The sequence below is a fragment of the Wasmannia auropunctata genome, unplaced genomic scaffold (assembly GCF_000956235.1).
Source record: "Wasmannia auropunctata unplaced genomic scaffold, wasmannia.A_1.0 LD267245.1, whole genome shotgun sequence".
Taxonomy (NCBI): Eukaryota; Metazoa; Arthropoda; class Insecta; order Hymenoptera; family Formicidae; genus Wasmannia; species Wasmannia auropunctata.
In genome coordinates, this window is record NW_012095645.1 from 1 (window position 1) to 22395 (window position 22395).

The 22395-nt window shown below is 28.3% G+C and overlaps 1 protein-coding gene across 1 annotated transcript in view; it reads left to right on the forward strand.

Moving 5' to 3' along the window:
- Nucleotides 1–4415: 4415 nt before the first annotated feature.
- The window catches only part of LOC105462259 (dynein heavy chain 1, axonemal-like), a gene marked incomplete at its 3' end in the record, with an annotated part of 71385 nt that continues 53405 nt past the window's right edge, over nt 4416–22395 (forward strand). The window contains exons 1-24 of the mRNA XM_011708781.1: nt 4416–4759; nt 4867–5033; nt 5365–5639; nt 7320–7652; nt 8037–8166; nt 8219–8395; nt 8465–8812; nt 8967–9182; nt 9390–9649; nt 9786–10254; nt 10668–10992; nt 11118–11249; nt 11371–11691; nt 12048–12225; nt 12300–12432; nt 12953–13501; nt 14066–14292; nt 15492–15505; nt 15599–15734; nt 15847–15960; nt 16454–16709; nt 17039–17201; nt 17402–17512; nt 19239–19330. Of these exons, the coding sequence (XP_011707083.1) occupies nt 4684–4759; nt 4867–5033; nt 5365–5639; nt 7320–7652; nt 8037–8166; nt 8219–8395; nt 8465–8812; nt 8967–9182; nt 9390–9649; nt 9786–10254; nt 10668–10992; nt 11118–11249; nt 11371–11691; nt 12048–12225; nt 12300–12432; nt 12953–13501; nt 14066–14292; nt 15492–15505; nt 15599–15734; nt 15847–15960; nt 16454–16709; nt 17039–17201; nt 17402–17512; nt 19239–19330 (5202 nt within the window). The remainder of the gene's footprint in view (nt 4760–4866; nt 5034–5364; nt 5640–7319; nt 7653–8036; nt 8167–8218; nt 8396–8464; nt 8813–8966; nt 9183–9389; nt 9650–9785; nt 10255–10667; nt 10993–11117; nt 11250–11370; nt 11692–12047; nt 12226–12299; nt 12433–12952; nt 13502–14065; nt 14293–15491; nt 15506–15598; nt 15735–15846; nt 15961–16453; nt 16710–17038; nt 17202–17401; nt 17513–19238; nt 19331–22395) is intronic.

Below are 22395 nucleotides of genomic sequence, written 5' to 3' on the forward strand. Positions count from 1 at the left end.
AAAATAATTGATATAGAGGAGAAAAATCATCTTTATATCTTGCGTATTTTCAGATAACGTATCAGAACGATAAGATATCGCTTGTTGATTATGGTAATTTTTTTAAGCTTTCAGATAAAAATTTAAAAAGTAATAATACAGTAAATTGATTTATTAAAAAATTAATAATATCTCTCTTTTGTGCGTTTCTGTATGCGTATTATGTAATTGATATTTGTTTATACTAATCCTGCTTTCTAAAAGAAGGCATGTATAAAATCGATTAATCTCATTTCTCGAAGTTTAATGTTATCGTTTTTCCGTGATGCCGATTTTGCTTCTTTCATTACTTTGTGAGTGGCTCTTCTCGTATATTTTGATATTTGTGTATATCAAGAGATTAATAGTGTAATATTACGTAATTGTTTGCATTTAAACGTTCTCAAAAGCGCGCTCAAAGCACGTGTTTGTGTGTCTAAATGTTCGTTATCAAATGCACTTACAAATTAGATAGCAACTTCTCACATTTCGTAAGTTAGATCACGTATGTCCAATATTTTGGATATAAACAGGTAAATAACCCTATCGATTTAACTAGCACGTAGAGCCCGTCATAAATCGTCATCGTCAATTTATTCAATGCAATCACAAATTAAATCATGTTTTTCTAAATTTTCACATTTTCCCCAATTTGGTAACACATTTCCTATATGTATCAAAGTTGGTCGCGAAGAAATAAACTGAGAAATGTGATTCTGCTGAATTCTACAAGAAATTAAGGCTTACATTAAATTATGCATTTGTAGATGAATGCACTTGGCAAAGCAATAAACTGCATAAGTACAAACATATAAAAATTTTTATAAAAACAATTGAAATTTATTTTAAACAATACAATTATTAGGCTATTAGACTTGACTATTAGAGCTGTTAGAAAAAAAAACTTTTTATATTGTTGATACATGAACATATCTAATATTTGATACTAATAGCGTAGTATTATTTATAGCATTAATTATAAATTATAAATTGTATAAATATTATTGACATGTATTTTAATTTAAATATTTGCCTAAGAACATCAGGTAATTAAAAACAAAGTTATGATTTAACAGCAAAATTTAAACAACATAATATTATTTACAGAGTCATACATTTTAATACAGAATCTCATGCTTGTCTTCGACCTTCCCAAAACAATTTTTCTGTATATTTTTTTTTGGTATAGTCGGCATTTCGCATTTAATAACGTTCCGTGATATTGCGCGGACATGGCGGCGCAGAGAGGTAATCAACATTGACTGTATGAGAATTTTAGTAAATAATTTTAGTAACGTGAATTGCAATATTTGTAATAAAATGTATATCAGTGGCCGCTCTATATACTCATTAAAAATACATTTACATCGTAAACATAAAATCTTTAAAAAAGAGGACTTCTCAAGATGGAACGACATCCACAATTAGTTATATAATAATATAAGTTAAATATTTCTTCATAGCAAAATTATATGTTGCAAAATGCAAAATTTGTGGACGTTTACTTCAAAGTGCATATAACAAACCTACTTTAGAAAAACATCTGGAGCGTGATCATTCATATGTATTAGTTGCGATACGAGAAGAAATAGCAAATACCTGACTGTCGCCACATTTCACATTTGAAAAATATAACGTAATTTGTATACGTTGCAATTAATAATTTTTTGCATTAAACTTTTTTATCGGTGGAAATGCATTTAAAAATATTCATTTTACATCATTTAGAGTATATCTATGAAAATTTATCGCAATTGAGCGTGGATCATTTTCAGAAGTTCAGATGTAATTAATTCTCATTCACCTCAAAATGATTTGCTTTGGACTGTCATCCGATGCCTCGTCTCAATTTTTTTCTCGCTCTCGTCTTTCTCCTATCAGATTGTCAATGTACGTGGGACTCACACAACGCTGGCAGGAATATCGCTAATGAATTACGATCGCGCGCGAACTCAGAATAGTAATCGTAAAATATAACCACTCTTTTGTATTATCTAACACTTGTCGCAATAGCAAAAAGAAACGAGATATACAGAGTGTTCTCGTTATTATCTACACATTACTACCTTGCTCATTCGAGCGTCGTCAAACGTTGCGAGCTGAATGATAGCAAGTGGTAGCACACCGACCGCCGCACGTACGCCACCCAAAAACAATGACCAAAGCCATGCGTCAAACGGTCTTACTACGACGAAATGTTTAACGGATCTTTAAACTCTGTATAATCTATTCGTTATTTGTATTTTGGATATTATTTAAATCTTATTTCGTAATTCATTTATAACTTGTCTAATTATAAGATAGATTCAATTGCAACAGTCTCTCAAAAAATAACATATATTTCAAAATAAATAAATGCTAAACAATTTATTCATTTTAGATAGTTTTCAATGTGTGGATTACTATACATATATTGCGAACGTTTATTGCTTTGGGTCTTCTTAAACTTGTTACAATTCATCTATGATAAATTTACATATAGTTGAAGTTTGGAATGTTCTTAAAACGAAAATTAAACATTGATTAATATTCAATAGACTTATAAAATGAATATGATATTGAATATGTGTACTTTTAACGTCATATCCCTGGAGTGGTTATCGTCAGAGAAAACATCCATCGGTACATTGTTCAGTGAGTACTGAAATGTATCGGACACCGGTTAATTCATCACCGTTACAAAAGGTACTATAAAATCAATAGCAAATATTTGTTAAACAAATATTGCATAAATAACAAATATAAAATAAACATATTTTTACGAGAAGTGGTACATTTTATATTTATTATTTGTATAATTTTACTTTTTTTTTTAAAGTCAGTGTATCGATCTTCTTACACTTCCAGTATTAATTGTACGCAATGGATAATTTCGCTATTTCGCTGAATCATTTAGAATAAAACTAACGCGTTATATATGCAATAAGAATAAATGCAATTAATAGTCATTGATGTTTTTTATTAAATAAATTTAAAAAAAATTTACGACATAACTAAAATTTTCCTCGTTCTTTGCATTGCAATATTCACGAATCCATTGCCTTCAAATTAAAATAAACAATACTTTTACTCGCAATACAAAGCGCAACAACGGAGAATGATATATGCTCCTTATAACTATATTTTTTCTTTTTACATTTATTTGCAATCGCACATGTATTAATTATCAAAATATTACTTGAAAGATAACAATATGTAGAGCATTCCGTGCAATTACGTGCCATTTCGAATCTGCGTGAATGCGTAACACAGAGAACTTGTGTAAATACACGTGTATATACAACAGCGCGCTGTATACTGCAAAAACAAACATCAAGTTTGTCGTTACTACGAAATATTTAGCTCTTTGTAAAATAAATGTAGAGTATCTTGTTCATTGCATTTTATATTAAATCCGGAATGCCGCACATTTTGCGCTTTATTCTACATTTATCAGCATCTGATATAACGCATTAGTTTTAATTAAAGTAAAATGAAGTCTCTATTTCAATCTCTTAAAATTATGTAATTAAAATTATATAGTATTGCAAAAAACAGTTTATATAAAATGCTATGTATATTATATAAAATTATAAAAAATTATATCATTTTTGGTTAATTTAGGCCGATATATGAAATCTATAAAATCGACTATGAAATCGATTCTATATATACGAGTATTTAAGATTGCCTTAAGTATAGTTTATGATATCATAAGCCAATCCAGAGCCGTAACATGTATCTTAAGACATTAATTAAAATTTTTTCTTGAAATAAGAACGAACTTAGAATACTAGTCTTAAAATCAAATTATTTTTTCTGCTTAAAAGATCAAATAGATAATGATAGAAATAGATTTAAACTTTATTAAAATTTTATTTAATTTTATAGTAAAGTTATCGTTTCAATCGGACCCATATTTGAGCTACTATAGAGAAGTTATCTATTTCTATTGTTTCTTGATAATATGTCTTACTTAAACATTAAATACAATTAAATACAAATCTGCACGTATATGTTTTTTTAAATTTAATTTATCGAGTTATCTAATCTAAACTGAAAATTATAATTTGTTAGATATTTTAGTATGTTTACAAGAAATATTAAAATTATTTATATATAAAAGACACAAAATCTCTAAAATTAAAATATTACATAATAAATCATACATAAACTAAAAACATTGTACGATAATATTAATTTTGACTAAATATGATCAGAGATAAACATTACTTAAAGATAACTGTTAAATTATATGCTATATAATATATAATAAATTATATACTATATAAATAGAGTAAAAACAGATAACAAATTTGATACGATCTTTACGAACCAAAAACACAACAGAATTGTATTTCTTCTTATCTAATTCTATCGGATCTTTTAAACAGGATTTGGTCGTGTTCCGACATACTGCCAGCAGTGAAAATCTGTATAATAGTAATACACGTAACGTGAACTATATAGATTTTCAGTACTGACCGTGTATAACATGGCCTTTAATTAATGTAACAAAATACAATCGCGCAAAATGTACAACTAACTTCGTAAAGAACAAGTTCACTCTTGTGATATGAAAATGTACAAAATGTGCGTGTTAGTAGTGGTTAGAATTTAAAAAAAATTAAATAATAAACACTACATTAGAGATCATACGTGTACATACATTACAAGCATTACAAAATGGATATTAAAAATACTAAAAATAAAAATACCCGGCCTCCTAAGAGGATCAATTATTATTCAGATATTATTATGGGTAAGATAGATTCTATTAGATTATAGTAATATATACATAAATTATTTGAGATCAAAGCGTGCTTGATTATACAGCGTATTAATTATATTAAATAATTTGAATCGTAGGGACAAAACTAATTGGTTCACCTACTGCCCCAAGAAAGACCAGCCTTGCATGGCAAATTCTCACAGATCGGTATAGTCCGATTGTAAAAGACCTTAAAGTACGAAACACGCAAACTGTCCTTGGCGCCGCTGAGCGATGGATAACGTTCCCTGAAGATAAATCTATCGTACGCAAGTACACACATGATCAAGCATATAGACAATTACTTAGATTTGATTAAGATTTGTGTCGTTGTCGATATAATATTATTAAGTAATTAACACGTCATGAGTCTATTAATTGTAAATTAATTATATTTTACAAAAAACTGTACACATAAAATTAGAAATATTTTTTAGTCTACGCAATTAAAGATCTATAGCGATATTTCCTAACATTCCTTATATTTTATAATTTGTATTTGACTTAACAAATGCATATAAATTATAAACGCAAGATTTAATTTTCAATAAAATATATCAGAAATTTCCGAAATTTCTATTTCTTTACGAATAAAGGCATTTCCGGCGGATACCTTTTTACCAAAAGTACAAATGGCATATAGTGCTGATCCAAAAATACCACCGCGCAATGTTGAAATGGAAAGAAGACGAAGAGCATACGAAAATCTCAAAATAGAAGACGCCTTAAAAGCGGAAGGTGTCAAGACATATGACATGTTACCAGTTGAGAAAATTCGTCCACTACTTTCTTTTGAAAAGAAATACGATTTATATTCCAAGGCAAGTTACTTACCGTTGGAACTGTTTGACGACGAAGAATATGATTGTAGGTGAGAAATCCGTTGTTATACAATAACTATATTTGTTTGATATTTGATTAATGTCCATTCTAAATATTGCTTGTCAGTGTTATCTCACTTCTAATTAAATAATTTAGTCAAAATTTATGACATTTTCATATTAATTAAGTTGAAAGTGTAATAATAGCATGTACGTAATAATAGCAGCAAGGATAGTAAAATAGATATAACTAGGGTTTAAATTCCATGACAAAAAAATATAATAAATATAAAAATGCTGAATATAATATATTACATATAAAAATATATATTTTCAAGATCAAGAAAATTAAGAAGAAGTGTAATCTATAATTTTGTAGTCATGTAAAAATTGTTGTTTAAAACATCAAATATATAAAAAAAGTTATTTCCATTATGTACAAATATTTACTATATATATATATATATATATATATATATATATATATATTATGAATATAGATTATATTAAGTAACACTCTTAGTTGTTTAATTATTATTTTTAATTTTTTATCTACAAATGCATCAATTATAATATATCTGTATTATAATTGATTAAAAAACATTATTATTGCTGTATAGAATGCTTAAAAACAAAATAATTTATAAAAACTCTTCTAAATAAAACATAAAGCTTACATAGTAATAAGAGAGATTTTCTTGCTATTACGTAGCATTATACGATGTGAAATGTAGTATGATGTAGCTTTAGAGAATAGTCCAAGAGTAATTTGTAGTATGAACATAATTTCACGTATTCGGTACGCTTTTGGTAATAAATTCATAGCAATTTTACGCCAGAAAACGAAATTTAATATATTGTAGCAAATATGGGGTATTAAAGTAAGTTGCGACTTGAGTATCGTCAAGTGGAGCTTCCGCTTTAAAGAAGCACTATCGAAACTTTTATATACAGCAGAAATAATTCATATATTAAAATTTAATGTTATAAAATAAAAGACTTAAATTTATGTTCAAAATTTATATAAATTTAAGCTTACTTAAAATAATGTTTGTTTCACAATTTTGTTGATTGTGAAAAAATATATCGCTTATACAGAGAATGCTTATAACATATCTTAATCTTTAAACAAAATTGTAAAATAAACAAATATTATTTAATAATTATAATTTGAATAAGACCGCTTATGTGAATAACACAACTAACTTCGATAGCGCCTTTTCGCGGTCACGGCTGGATCTTAGATGCCTATAATATATTCTACATGAATTTTTCTGAACTCCATGTACGCCATTAAACTGTGTGCCGATTAAATGTTTGGCCTTGAAACGCAATTATTAGCTGGAATAGAAATATCATATTGATCTTCCTAATGAATCAATGCTTATAAGCATCTTAAAATGCTGAAAAGAACTTATTGCGAAAAATATTACTTCAACCAGGATAAATATTATTTATATTAGAAATATTATTTATTTAACTAAGTTTACATTTATATAAATCAACTAATCGTAAAAAATATATCACTATATCTATTTATAAAATAAATATCTATAAAAAACTATCTAAAACCATCTATAAAATATCTATAAAAAACCATCTAAAAAAGATGCTTTTGAAGAAATACAAACTGATGCAGTTTGTATTTCTTTAAACGTATCTTTCGTTATTTCAAATAATACTATTTTCGCAATTGTTAACATATTTTCTTTTATTTTGCAATTCAATAGAACGGCAGAGGAATGGATAAATCTGGGAATTATCAATGGTGTTCGTCATCCGTTACCGGCCACAGTATTTGTCGAAAGGACAAGAATAGATAAGAAATGGATATTTGATCACGATGATAATACATTGACTAATTTGTTCGACTGGTTCCACGCTGCTGTTACGGATTACGATAACGAATGGAAATTATGGACCGTTGTCACTCTGGACGGTTTTAAGCGAAAATTTCTTCTGCCTAGAATATACATTCGATTTTTTGCAGAAGATCCTGGAAAATTTGCCAAGAGAGTGGCTGCTGCTATAAAACAAAGACAAATTGCAGAAATTAATGTTAGGTTAATTCATTAGGTTAAAATATTTTATAATCTTAATATTTTTATACAATGCGCAATGTAATAAGAAAAATTAATTAATTAATATAAAGTTATATGAGAGATAGAATATATCTATATAAAAAATACAAAGTGAACTAATAAAATAATACTGAAATTAAAGAAGATTTTTTCGATCCATGTATGTAAAAAGAGAATATGAATTTACCAATATATTTAAAGATTACAATTTTTAAAAGGCTTAAAAAGAAAATTTGAAGTATCATATACAAAAATAAATAAATTCCGAATTTTTATATTCTTCAATAATTCTAATAAAAAAGCTTTGAATAATTCAAATTTTTCTATAAAGACAATAAAATTAAATGTATATATAATTTTATGTAGGTATCAATTTTATTTGGACTGTATGCTAGTAGAAGGTATGCCAACGCTGGATGAAAAGCAACAGGAAGTTATAATCCTATCAGCCACGCGAAAAGGTCTTGTAAAGTGTGAATCCAAATATCTTACAAATGTAAGTACACTTTCTACATATTTTCTTCAGTTGCTAATTTTTTAATATTCAGTTAATGGCCGAAGTCGTTTTGGAGTATCGTCACGTCATGTGCGACCTTATGTGGAGATCTCTCATATGGAAACAGCCGGAAGTGTTTGATTTTATTACGTGGAATGACATTAATAGCACTCACGAAATTAGGATACCAGAAATGAGAAAGTTGTGCACTGAAATGGAGGACTTTACGGTATTTACAAAGAATTACATGTATTCACGTTTGACGTGCATTTTACTCAAGAAGCTTGATTTATTGCAGAAGACCAAAAATTTTGTACACTGGACAATTTTGTACGTTTTGCCGGAGGTATACGAAGCTATGGGTTGTGTAGCCATTGAATGCGTTAACATATTGAATGTGAATCTCTTCGTCTCAAATTACGGAAAATCCATGGATCTGTCGGAGTTCGAATCGCAGCAGCAGCAAGAAACTGATACAGTGATAAAGTATCTAAAAGAAATGTGGTTGGAGAGGATTACGCAGTCGGTCAGACTGTGTTTAAGAGATATCGGGAAAGGATGGTTCGATCTCGGGCAAAAAAATTATGATGTATACGATGTAATGAAATTGAAACGATTTATGACTCTTATTATATATCGAATGCAGGTACTTTAAAGTATTTAATTGGACTTAATATAATTGTTTTACTTTTAATACACATAATAAAGTGTGTACTCGAATGCGATTGCTTATTTTAAGTTGTTAATATGTAGATTTAAGTACAATTTTACATTAATTATGTTATTTTATCTTGCTACAGAATGCGCTTCGGAATCTCATGAACAAATCGATGACCTTTTATTTAGAATTATTAGAAACTCCGGCTCTTTGTACATTAAATGTGGATGAAAATTTTGTGTGGGGTGATGATCTCGTAAATACACACTTTAAATCTCCAGTGAATCCTATCTTTAATATTGAAATCGCTATGAATGCCGAAACTGCTTATTATTTAACTGATCTTGAATCATTTGAGGTATGGATAATATACATACGGATATTTTCTTATGTTTTATTTATATACTAATCACTCGTTTATAGATTCTTTATAACAAAGAATGTTTAAAATACAGCACACACACATTCAAAGTATATTCACTTGTTTATTTGTTAAATTAATTTTAATATTTACTATTTAAATTGTGCGTCTGAATATTAAATATTTAAATTAGTTTATTTCCAGGAAATTATTGTAGCCATATTAGACAATTCTTTAAGCCAGTGCCATAAAATTAGGCAAGTTCACCCTTTCTTGTTACCCTTCTTGAAATTTCCCAAAGATCTGTATCTCAGCTCGGTCGGCTTACTGGAGAAGCAGGTTTGCGAAGTACGAGAACGCCTGCGGACGGCTTATCAGAAGTCTGTAATACCCCTAAAGGCATACGCGAGAGAATATCAGCAATATTTAGGAATTTACAAATTGGACGTCGAAAAATATGTAGAGTGAGTTCAGATCGCTTCAGGCGATATCAGGAAGCTATGTAATTGGATTTCTGAATTAGAATAGACCGCGCGCGATTGATTAATAAAGCGGGAAAATATTAACTATTTTTTTAATCGCGTCACTATTTTTGCAAAGGGATTTCAGAAAAGCAGATCACACCGTCGCGGAAATCAGGGACGAAGTATCGTTCCACTTTAAGATGAAATCGATCCTCGAGCTCGCACTGCCAAAGAACATTGCCATAGGACCGTTCTTTGTAAACGTTCGTCCCCTTCGAAAATTTCTCGTACAGAAACGACAAAGCTGTTACACGCAGTTGCTTATTATGTTTACCGACGGCTTAAGAAAGAAGATCGATGTTGTTCTGTCTGATTACGTGCAAATCAGAACGAGGCTAAGAGTAACGTCACGCAATATAAAACATTTGTTCGAAGAGCGGGATTGGATAGAGACTATACCGCTGACCGTGAAAAATCTGGACGAAATTGTACAAAGGTTGAAGCATGAATACGATATTCTTGATCACTTCTGGTGGAATCTATCCGATGAAGATTTCGAAATCAAGTGGCAAGCTATCGGTTTTCCTCGGCAAGTGCAATTATATGTAAGAATTGCCAATTGTTTTGTACAAAGATTAACGCATTATATAATTGATAAACAAGTAAATTAAATAATTACTTTTAAAGATTTTTAAAAATTATATTATATAGACATCTTTAAGTTGATCATCTATCAAAAATTAAATTGTCAAATAAACTATTAAAATTACCATAAAAAATATACTATTTAAAATTAGTAATAAAAAAAAATTAATAAATCTCTAATAAATATTTACACCAGTAAATAATTTATTTTACAGTTATATAATAATTAAAAACTCCATTCAATTATATGTACAATTTAAATATATACGGTAAATATATATATAAAGTATAAATATATATTATACTTTAATTATAAAATTATCATATTTGTCAAGTTTTAACATTTTATCCCTTTGTCGTATATTATGCACAGATGGAAGAAGCAATGAATCGCTTTGCCGGTGAATATGAAAAATTTCATAAGGTACAAATGCAGGAAGAAATTCTTTTATCGGAGAAGATTGACACACTCATGAGAAATGTTACAAACGTGACACTGCAGACGGATATCAACAAAGTACATGAAATAGCTATAGAAGTAAAAAGGATATGGAAAATGATGAAAGATTGTCAAGAATCGGGTTTATTGTTGAACGAGCGGCAAAAATTATTCGGCATGGATGTTGTACCGTTCGAGCAATTAAATAAATTGATGAAGGAATTCGAACCGTATCAAACAGTATGGATTACTGCATCTGGTAAAAAAAATTAATATTGTATAAAAAAATTCTAAAATTTTCAATTTAAAATTATAACAATTTCAATAATTTAATATAACAAATTGAGTAAAATATTTGGCATTTTTATATACGTTCAAACGCAGATTGGTTAAATCGGCAAGAAATATGGATGGACAATCCTCTGATAAGTTTCGATGCGAATCAAATTGAAGGTGTGACTGCCGACATGCATAAAGCTATGTCGCATTGCGTGAAAGTATTTCAAGAGAATCCACGTAGGTTGATATTTCGTTTAGAATTTATTGAGTTTTAAATGTATTATCTGCAAGTTGCAAAGAAACTGAAACGCGACGTAAAGAAAAGAAATGATCGGTGTATTTTTTTCGTGGATTATAGAGATGGCTTCTATAGCGCACAATGTAAAGGATCAAATCGAAGCGTTTAAGCCCTACGCCGACATGATACAGGGTTTACGATATCCAGGAATGAAAAGTCGACATTTTGAAAAACTTACTAAAGAAACCGGTATACAAATAGCACTTACGCCAACTTTGACTTTTAAAAATTTACTCGCTCTCGGTGTAATGAAACACGAGAATATTGTGAAGACCGTCGCAGATGCTGCAGCGAAGGAATTCTTGATAGAAAGTACACTAGATAAAATGATAGTCGAGTGGAAAATGATCACGATGGATATATTACCTTACAAAAATACGGGTACACAAAAACATAGACTTTTAAATTCATTTTAAGCAAACTCATATATCAGATACAAAGTTTTACAATCTGTTGCATTTTTTTACTAAATTAGAAATTAGAAATTTAACATTAATATTTTCGTTATCTAGCATTTTGATAAAAATGGAATAAATTAAACTAAAATAGGTATCAAAATGTTTTATTTTGTTAAATGTTACAATTTTCTCTTGTTTTATATTATTATTTCCCTTACATTTAAAATATTAAAATTAATAAACAAAATTTGATACTTATATATACTTATATATACTTTACAACGTAAATAATACATTAATTTAATTTGAAATATAAATAGTATTTTAATTTTTATATAGATAAATATATTATAAAGATTTCCGAAGAGATTATTAGCCTCTTGGACGACGATATTCTTAAAACTCAACATCTTAGTTTTAGTCCATTTAAAGCTGTTTTTGAGAGCCAAATCGATGAGTGGGAAGCTAAATTGAGATTAATTCAGGAAGTGATCGCGTTATGGATGGAGGTGCAAAAGTAACAATCACATCTCTTGACTTCTGTTTGCTATTATACGTTGGGATATATTCGTATTGATTTCGTATACACAGGCAATGGATGTATTTAGAACCAATATTTGCGTCTGAAGATATTAATCGGCAGTTGCCGGTGGAATCGCGTAAATTCCATACGATGGAGCGCAATTTGAAGCGAATTATGAAAAACGCTCGTGATTGCCCATATGTATGTAATACAAATTTATTTTTACGTTTTGCGTGCATTTCTCCATTTCGCCGATACGTATTAAAGCATTGATAATTCTAAATAAAAGATCGATTTATCTTTCATTTAAAAAATATTTATTAAACTGAAATATTTTATTAATCTTTTCAATCTAGCAGATATTATTAATTTTAATTTAATAGATACAAATGTAATTAAATTTAGCGTGCAATTAAATATTATTGGATTAATTTTATTTCCGCATATTATCTATTATTCAGCTTTCAAAAATAATAATATATTTTAAAAACATATTTGCATTGATCAACAATTTGTTAGCTGCTTTTTAATGCAATACATTCGTTGTTCACAATTGTTTATTGCGTCAATTACATAAAACTTAAATATCAAAGAGAAAGAAAGAAAGAGAGAGAGAGAGAACAGATATTAATAATAGATATAGTAAATGATATTTATATTAGATAGATATAATAAATATTTAAATAAAATTTTCTTAGAAACTTTGTTGTACATAATACAGGTAATTATCACGTGCGCGGATAAGACGTTGTTATCGAGCTTGAAGGAATGTCGATTAATGTTAGAAACTATTGAGAAAGGTTTGTCCGATTATCTGGAGACCAAACGTATGATCTTCCCGCGCTTCTTCTTCCTGAGCGACGATGAACTTCTCGAGATAATTGTCCAGTCTAAACAAGTTCAAGCGGTACAACCACATCTAAAGAAATGCTTCGAGAACATAAGGGAATTGAGATTTGAGAATCCAGATCTCAGGATAACGAGGATGTATTCTGCTGAGTACGAGGAGGTTTTATTAAGGCCGCCAATCTGTCCTCAGGGAAATGTGGAGAATTGGCTGGGACAGGTCGAAGATGCGATGCGCAATACTCTACGAGAGATCATCGGCGAGGCTCTTGAAATAATAGAAAGAACACCGCGCAAGGAGTGGGTGTACATGTGGCCGGGCCAGATAGTTCTCTGCGGAGGTCAAACACATTGGACCGCCCGCGTGGAGGAAAGTATCACGAACGACGCACTAGCCGACTATTACAATTCGATGTTGCTGCACGTACGTATCATACTGATTACATCACTATATCCCACAAGACAAACACGAAATGCCTGTGTTGCAAACGAACCACGTAATATTTTCATCCAAATTGGATAAACGTTTGACAACGTTATTACTTCGCTTCTACTTTAGAATCTCGAGAGTATTAAAACGTGTTAGCGTTAAAGCACTTCAAAGTCATGAATAAAGAGAACCTCTTTCTCAGTTTTTCTCCCTCGCTTGCATTCTTTTATGCTTGCATTACTTTATTTAAAGTTTATTAAGTAAATGCATCTCTCGACTTGCACTACCTTTCTGGTATGGTGGCATTCTCTTATGCGATAAAAAAATTCAACAATTATTCAAAGTAAAGGATCAACCTACTTTTTTTGAAACTGTACACTATGCATAATTTTAATGAGCGTTAAATCGAAAAAATTTCTTTCTTGAGAAAAAGGAGAAACATCAGCGTGTATAATATGTTCATTTACTATGTACATCAAAGGTAGTTTAACATTATTGCTTTTTCTAATAGCTGAAAAGTAACCTGCTGATTGCATATGCTTGTGTAATATTTCATAGCTCGAAGAGTTGCGGAAATTAATATGCAGTCCGCAAACTGAAGTACAAAGATTGATGCTGGAGGCTGTAATCACAATTGAAGTTCACGCCAAGGATGTTTTGTATAAATTGATCCAAGAGAGAGTGATCAATGTCAATGATTTTGAATGGATCTCTCAATTACGATATTATTGGGTTGACAATAAGGATTTGAAGATTCGTGCAGTAAACGCTGAATTTTCATATCAGTAGGTTTATCTTATACTTGATAAATTATTTCCTAAAACTATCGAAGAAAAGAGATACACACACTGTTAATAAATTTTATTTTAAAATTAAATTTAACAAAAAGGAGTAAAATTAAAAACAAATTAATTAAAAAATGTAATGAAATGTTTCTAAGAGAATTAATTTAGGCTATATATATTATATATTAACTTTTTTACTGAATTTTATAGAAGTTTTTATAACAGTACGTAACGCACTAAATTATTGCGTTAAAACGAGTGCGTTGCAGCTAACAAAATAACAAAGTTTTTAAGCATGTTAAAACTTATGTGCCAGTTCGAAATTGTTTACCTCTTCTATATTAGGCAACCTGTTTTAACTTTTAACTACTGCTTACTGCTCTTACGATGATACTGATGATACTCTAATTGTAATTCTAAATTCAATTTTAGTACTTTTAGGGCTTAATTCGGATGTAAAAAGAATATTGCAGCAAACTCTCGTAGAAGCTTGCTAAAAAGTAACGTCTTATTACTACGTAATAAATTCCCTTTTGAAACCATATTACCTAAATATTAGCCGTATAAAATATGTATACTTATAAATAAAGTATTTTTCTCTTAGTATGTATTTTGCCTAGCAATTTTGATTATTTAAGGAAACGAGAGTAGTGCTGAAATTTTAAACTTTTCCTCGAGGAGTACTGCGAACACATTCAATCTTACAGTTCCCTTTTACATCCGTTTATCATTTTAAAATCATATAAAAATTTATATTCTTACAATGGTCGTTTGCATTATTGATTTCTAATATAAATTGACATACTTTGCGTTTTCGAATTCTAGCTGATTGTGAGTTGTGAATTTAATCTTTTCATTTGTCTTATGATATATTTTAATATTTTATAATATGAAGAAACTTTATCAATATTCGTAAATTAAATACATTTTTTGTTCAAAATATATTTAATTAAATGCAAAAACACAAATAACATATTTTAACAGCTATTTGTAACTTTCTTACAGAAGTTTTTTTATTATCTTTGCTATGGTTCTTTTCAATTTCAGAAATTATTAATTTGTAATTCAATGTAATTGACTTTCAGCTAATATATTACATATATAATTGCTCACTGACAGATTTATAAATTCAGTTTCAATAGAAATTTATCTGTAATAAACTCTACATTAAATTATTATATTTTTCTTGTCCTTTACAGATACGAATATTTAGGTAACAATGGAAGATTGGTAATTACACCATTGACCGATCGTTGCTATCTCACTCTTATTAATGCATTGCATTTGAAATTTGGCGGTGCACCAGCTGGTCCGGCAGGTACTGGCAAAACAGAGACCACAAAGGATCTCGCGAAGGCATTCGCGATTCAGTGCGTGGTTTTCAACTGTTCCGATCAGCTAAATTTTCAATCTATGGGCAAGTTTTTCAAGGGACTCGCCAGGTAAGGCAAACATTTCAATTAGCGGTTCAATTATAAGTTACGTTAACACCATGAGTCAAATTAATTTTCAGTAGTAATTACTTAGTTAAATTAACTTTGCGCTATTGTACAGCACCGGTGCGTGGGCGTGTTTCGACGAATTCAATCGAATCAATATTGAGGTTTTATCTGTTGTAGCGCAACAAATCATGACCATTCAAAAAGCACAACAAACACAAGCAAGCACGTAAGTAAATCGAAATAAAAGCTCGATGTAGAATGGCTTAAAGTAATTTGGAAATCGGTAATAAAATGAAGTTAACAATGGCATCTTTCAGGAAAATCTTAAATTGTCATGTAATTTTAGAGACACTTTCCAATATTTGTTAGTTCAAATACGTTTCATTAATATATGTTTCCTAAACATATCTAATGTTTTTATATCGTTTTTGAAAACATAATATAAAATCAATCACATGTGCTTGGGTTACCATTAACATACAAGCGGTTAAAATATTTAAATGTTAATTTAGTTACAAAGCCGTTTATGGAAGTAAGATAAATAATTTATTAACTTTTTTTAAATCTTTCTAACAAAAAGTAAATTTTTACATTTATTAAAATTTATATTTTTTTCATTCCTACTATGTTTCCTATTCTATTATATGCATATATGTATAATATACACACGTACATCAAAATACACTGATCTCACGTGTAAAATTCGCGTGAACTCGCAGATTTCTTTTCGAAGGAATCGAACTTGTATTGAAGCAATCCTGCGCTGTATTCATCACTATGAATCCTGGTTATGCCGGTCGAACGGAGTTACCTGACAACTTGAAGGCACTTTTCCGGCCGGTCGCTATGATGGTGCCAAATTATACTCTTATCGCTGAAATATCATTGTTCTCGTACGGCTTTGTGGATGCTGGAAATCTTGCCAGAAAAATCACGACAACTTTTAAACTGAGCTCAGAACAACTAAGCACACAAGTATTTTTGTTTTCAATTTTTTCCTGCTTTTCTTTTTTTTTCTTGAAAAATATACATTTCAATAATAATTACTGTCTATTTCTTGGAACTGTATAAAACATACATATAAAACATTCGTTAAAATTGCATTGAAACAACCTTATTATGACAGATTGTTATATATAATTAATTATCATAAATTAAATGTTAAATTAATATACATATATAATTAATTTATGTTACAAAAAATATTTCTACAGACATATTGTAGCTATGTACTAATTAGTTAGGTTCTAAAATTAATTAATTTCGCGATTTTAATTAATTGTGTCTAAAATATAATATGACAGGAGCATTACGACTTCGGTATGCGTGCGGTAAAGACTGTTATTGCGACTGCTGGCAATTTGAAAAGAGAGCAGAAGAATCTTGAAGAGAACCAAATTTGCCTGCGTGCCTTGAAAAGTGTAAATGTTCCTCAATTTTTGAAGGACGACTTGAAATTGTTTAACGGTAAGTTAATTTTTATTTCTGGAATTTTGAATAATATACAATTCTTTTAAATAAAAACATACATACATATATACATATACCTATAAGCATTTATATATACTCGTATATAACGAAATGCTTTTGAATCTACGTCATAATATATGCCTTTCTTCATGAAAAAGAAATTAACAAATTCACCCATTATTTCTGTTTTCTTCTAGGTATTGTATCAGATCTCTTCCCAGGACTCACCGAGAAACCAGTGGACTATGGGATCCTAGAAACAAGCATCCGCAGATCTATTCAACAAATGGGTTTAGAAGACGTTGATGGTGAGTTTAGTTTTCTACTTTTAATTTACATTTAACGTGCGTTTTCGCATTTAAATAAATTACATTAGTCGAGCGCGACAGAAAGAAAACTACTTAGTTTATAAATATTTTAAATATTTTGATACAGAGAAACATAAACGAAAAGGTCTATTATGAAAAGATATATTTAAAAAATATTTAATTTTGAATAAATCCTAAAAAATTTAAATATTTAGTACATATAAAAACATCTAACTACTTTCAAAGTTTACTTATACTCAGTTTAAGTCGTCGCAAGTATAATTTATATGTATTTTGTTATATTTTGATTAAATATAAATGTCCTAATGATTTAACTTATAAACTTATGTTATGTATACATATAACAGAAAGTTGAATTACACTACATGTAAACAAATTTTGAAAATAATGTTACGGTACTGTTTAAAGATATAGATAAGATATAGTGAAAGTATATAAACTAAATAAAGTATGTAAAATTTACATACTTGCAATTAATGTTATATTTTACAGCAGTAAGCAGTATAACGAATAATATGATATATGTAACTTAAGTTGTTTTAAATATGAATCCCTTAATGCTTAATTATGAAACAAATGCTACATACGCGTTTAAATGTATAAATTAATTTAATTTTTTATTACTTTAGCTTGCGCTTAAAAAATCAAATAAATTGCTTGTTAAAGCTGCAATAGCCGTTCTCTCTCTTGCGGTTAAAGGATTGTTTGACTCTTCTTTTTATTTATGAAGAATTTAATTAAAATACTGACATATTTCAGGGACGGGGGGAGGGGGCGTGCGATAATTCTTATTCTTTCATTAATATATACTTTTGAATAATACGCAAAATTAAATATCTTAATATACATTACTTTAATAGATGTAAAATTACATAAATTGTATTGAATATTTAAACAGAAAATATTTTCTGATGTGTACTTAGTAGATATTATATAACGCTTATATTATATAACGATTATATTACAATTATTCAATTAACTTTGCATAAATGCAGAAACTAATTAGAGATTCACATAAACCAAAAATTTAATTACAGCAAAAATTTCTCTTTCTCCCACATACGGGGATTAATATAAATGAAATGCATTTGTCAATTATAATGTCAGGTTGTTGTATTGATATTGAAGAGTTTTATTTAAAAAAAAATTTTATATCTTTTACGTTACACAAATAAACATTGAATTATCAGTTATTTTTGTCAGTCTGTAATAAAATGACAGTTTTTTTCTAAAAAATAACACTATACATATAATTAATATAAAAGTTTATATGTACATACATATATAACTGAGATTTATAAATTTTTTATTAATGTATAAATATTTTTTAATTTAAATTTGTGTTAAATTTTCTAACAACTTAAAAATATGGATGTATAGAAAAGAGAGAGAACAATAAATTTTTATTAGGAAAAAGAATGAACTTTATTAGTTTATCATTACAATTATTAGTTCATCATTGCACTTTACATTCTTTTATCGCATAAGTGAGAGCGTGTTCGCGTTAATATCTATACTTTGCGAAATTATGGAAATCATGAAAATAAACGCAATGTGCGAAACGTGTCTTCGCACTAAAGCATCCAATTTGAAAGCGCACGCTAAATGTGATGACGCGGATTGGATCGATACCGGCATTCACAGCTTTCGTAACTCGTCCGACCATGCTTCGTAGATTCTATTGAGGCTGTAACTCTAATTACAGACTTTGTGAGAAAGGTGGTGCAGCTATACGAAACTACATTGATGCGTAACGGATTAATGCTCGTGGGTCCAACTGGTTCAGGAAAGACTAAGGTAAGTGTAGTAAGGCTATAGGACAAGCACTTAACGAGATGATTATGTCTGTTATTTTAGTAAATCTCAAGATGAAAATTTTTTTCTATTTCTTGACTGATTGTGATTGTTTTATATTCCGATCTTTGTACAATATTTCTATATGTTTCAAAATTAATTCATTTTAAGTAATCGACTGTGATCAAATTTACAAGTTCGATTAGATCAAATAATTTTACCATTTTAAAGAATCTCTTCGGAGATTTGTGAGTGGTTTAAAGCTTTTCTGATTGCTTAAAAAATTTTTTGCATTTTAGAATACTCGAACAAAAATTATATAATTTGTTTTAATATTATAAGTTAAAATTTTAATTGAATTTAGTTTTTTAAGATTGAAATTCTTTAGATTATTTAAATAGATTGAAAAATATTAGACGGTTTGACTTTTACAGAATATATTAAAATAGCGAAACAATTCTGAAACTCGAGTTTTAGATTTGCATTTCTAAGTACAATATAACTTTACATGCAAATTTACTTTCCAAAGTATAACATAATTTTCATTTTTCCGTTTTTCCACTTATGTAATAACAATAAAAGTAACATAATAAATTTATATAAGGAAAAGAAGAAGTTTACAAATTGTCCAGCATTTAGAAAAATGTATTATTTTTATATATACAAAATGCATACAAAATTTGTACATAATTCCAGCAGAAAAACAAATTATTACATTTGCAAAATATTATATGGTAGAAATGCATAGAATTTAAAAAATTGATTTAAAACACTTTGATTAATCTGAGGTCTAAATAATTCTTGCACATAATAAATAAATAAACTACAAATTCGCGCTTGCAAGTAAAATTCTCTATGAAGCTAAGCTGCTTACGTACTTAAATATTCCAAATTATACTTTTACCTTTTTATTTATTTATTTTAAAATTAAAAATTTTTTAATGTGATAAATTAGAAATTTCACAAATTTAATTTCTTTTTTATATAACAAGAACAATTTTTATGCTATTATATGTCTATGTCACTATATATAACATATATTATTATATATAAATATGTTATAATATAGAAACGCAACGATAGTTATTTATACGTGATATTTAATACTTTAAAAAAATTTAATTACACTATGTAACTTTTATGAGGCAAAATCTCAGAGAATGTTATTAGTGGTGATCGATGTGGTTATCTGCCACAATACCTTTTAGGTAAATTAAAATGTTTATTAATATCACATATCTCTTTCATATGTACTCTTATATGTAGGATGTATGTATGTACAGGACATATAATACACTTGGAATGTCGGTCTGAAAAAAATTTACGTACGTACTTTTCTGTAAAGAAATATAATACTCATTATACATGAACACATATACATCTCTTTAAAATATTTAAAAAATAATTTACATAGGAACCAGGAATAACATTACTATTTTTTCAAGTCTGTTCAAAAAACAACATTGATTTATTTACATAACATATAAATAAGCAACATATCATTAAGAGAATAATATACATAAATACATAACGTATTATATAAAATATATGTATAATATATACATAGACGTAAATGCTACATAGGTCGTTGTACTTACTTAAATTTGTCATATTTGTTTCAATCAATACAAAGGAATCACATGTAAATAAATTTAAAAACATAAAAATTAATTTTACAACATTTTGAAAGATTAGCATATAATATTATAAACTATTAATTAAATTCAGATTTGCATTTAAAGATTTACTATACTATAGAAATAATTATTATCTACAACGATTCAATTTTTTAGTAAATTTAAACAAAATGATATGCTTAAACAGACAATACATCTGACATATGATAAAATATACAGTCATAGTGAGATTCTGTTTGTTTAACAACTTTAGCCAATAGCCTTTAAAGACACATATGCACGCAACACACATACATAATATATACATGTATGTTTAATACACGTTTTTTTCTTAAACATATACAATATGCTATATACAGGAATGCACAACACGTTAACCATGTTAAAATATGTATCGTATATATGTATATATATATATATATATATGTTGTACTTTACGGATTTTTCACTTATCTTAAATTCTATTCTTATTTTTTAAAACGCATATGCTCTATATTGAGTAACAAATATGGAACAGGAGCACGACTGATATAATTTTATAAAAAAGATACAGAGATTTGTAGAATATTTGTTTATATTTACACATTACATATTCCATTATAAATTATTTGATGTAATTATTTACTAATATATAGAATATTGATAAACATTAGCATGTGTTTGCGCGCGCGCGTATGTGTATGTGTGTAATATGATGTTTAGTGACTTTTAAAGTCATTTTCTTCATAGCGACGATGTAACGTCAATATAGAATCCATTTATCGATTTTACTTTTAGAATCTCGTTCTTTTAGAATGGATTTCTGCTGTATTTTAATGACATATTACGCAACGCGCATAAATAATTATCGAGTTTAAAAAATTCTTTTTAGATATCGATAAGGAATAACAAAACTGATTAGCAACTTCATAATTTGTATGATGTACAAATTATGTTGTACAATGCATTAAAAATTTTTAAATGCAATATATGAGACATTTAATGTAGAAAAAAAATTTTGAATAGCCGAATTAATTAATTTGATTAAAACATTTTATGGTTATATATTTATGAGTTTAATTTATAAATTATTTGTACATGTAAAGAAGTTTAAATATCACCCATTCTGTTATATATTTCAAGAAATGACACGTGTAGAAACTTATTTGCGCAAAAAGAACGCATAAAGTATATATTGGACATGTGTATTCGTATTGACGCCACTACTGAAAGATAGATATTATAACTGCAAAAGCTTCGACAAGGGTTTTACTCGAAGATGACTGAGTAGCAATAATAAATGCGTCAAAAGAAAAATAAAGTTTTGTGTTCATGTATTAAATAAGCAATTATAATACTTCTTATCAATACCGTTCATCTACTTAAGGATCATTAAATTTGTATCTTTGAGCCTTTTGCTGCTTCTTCATAAATACATATACATATATAAGA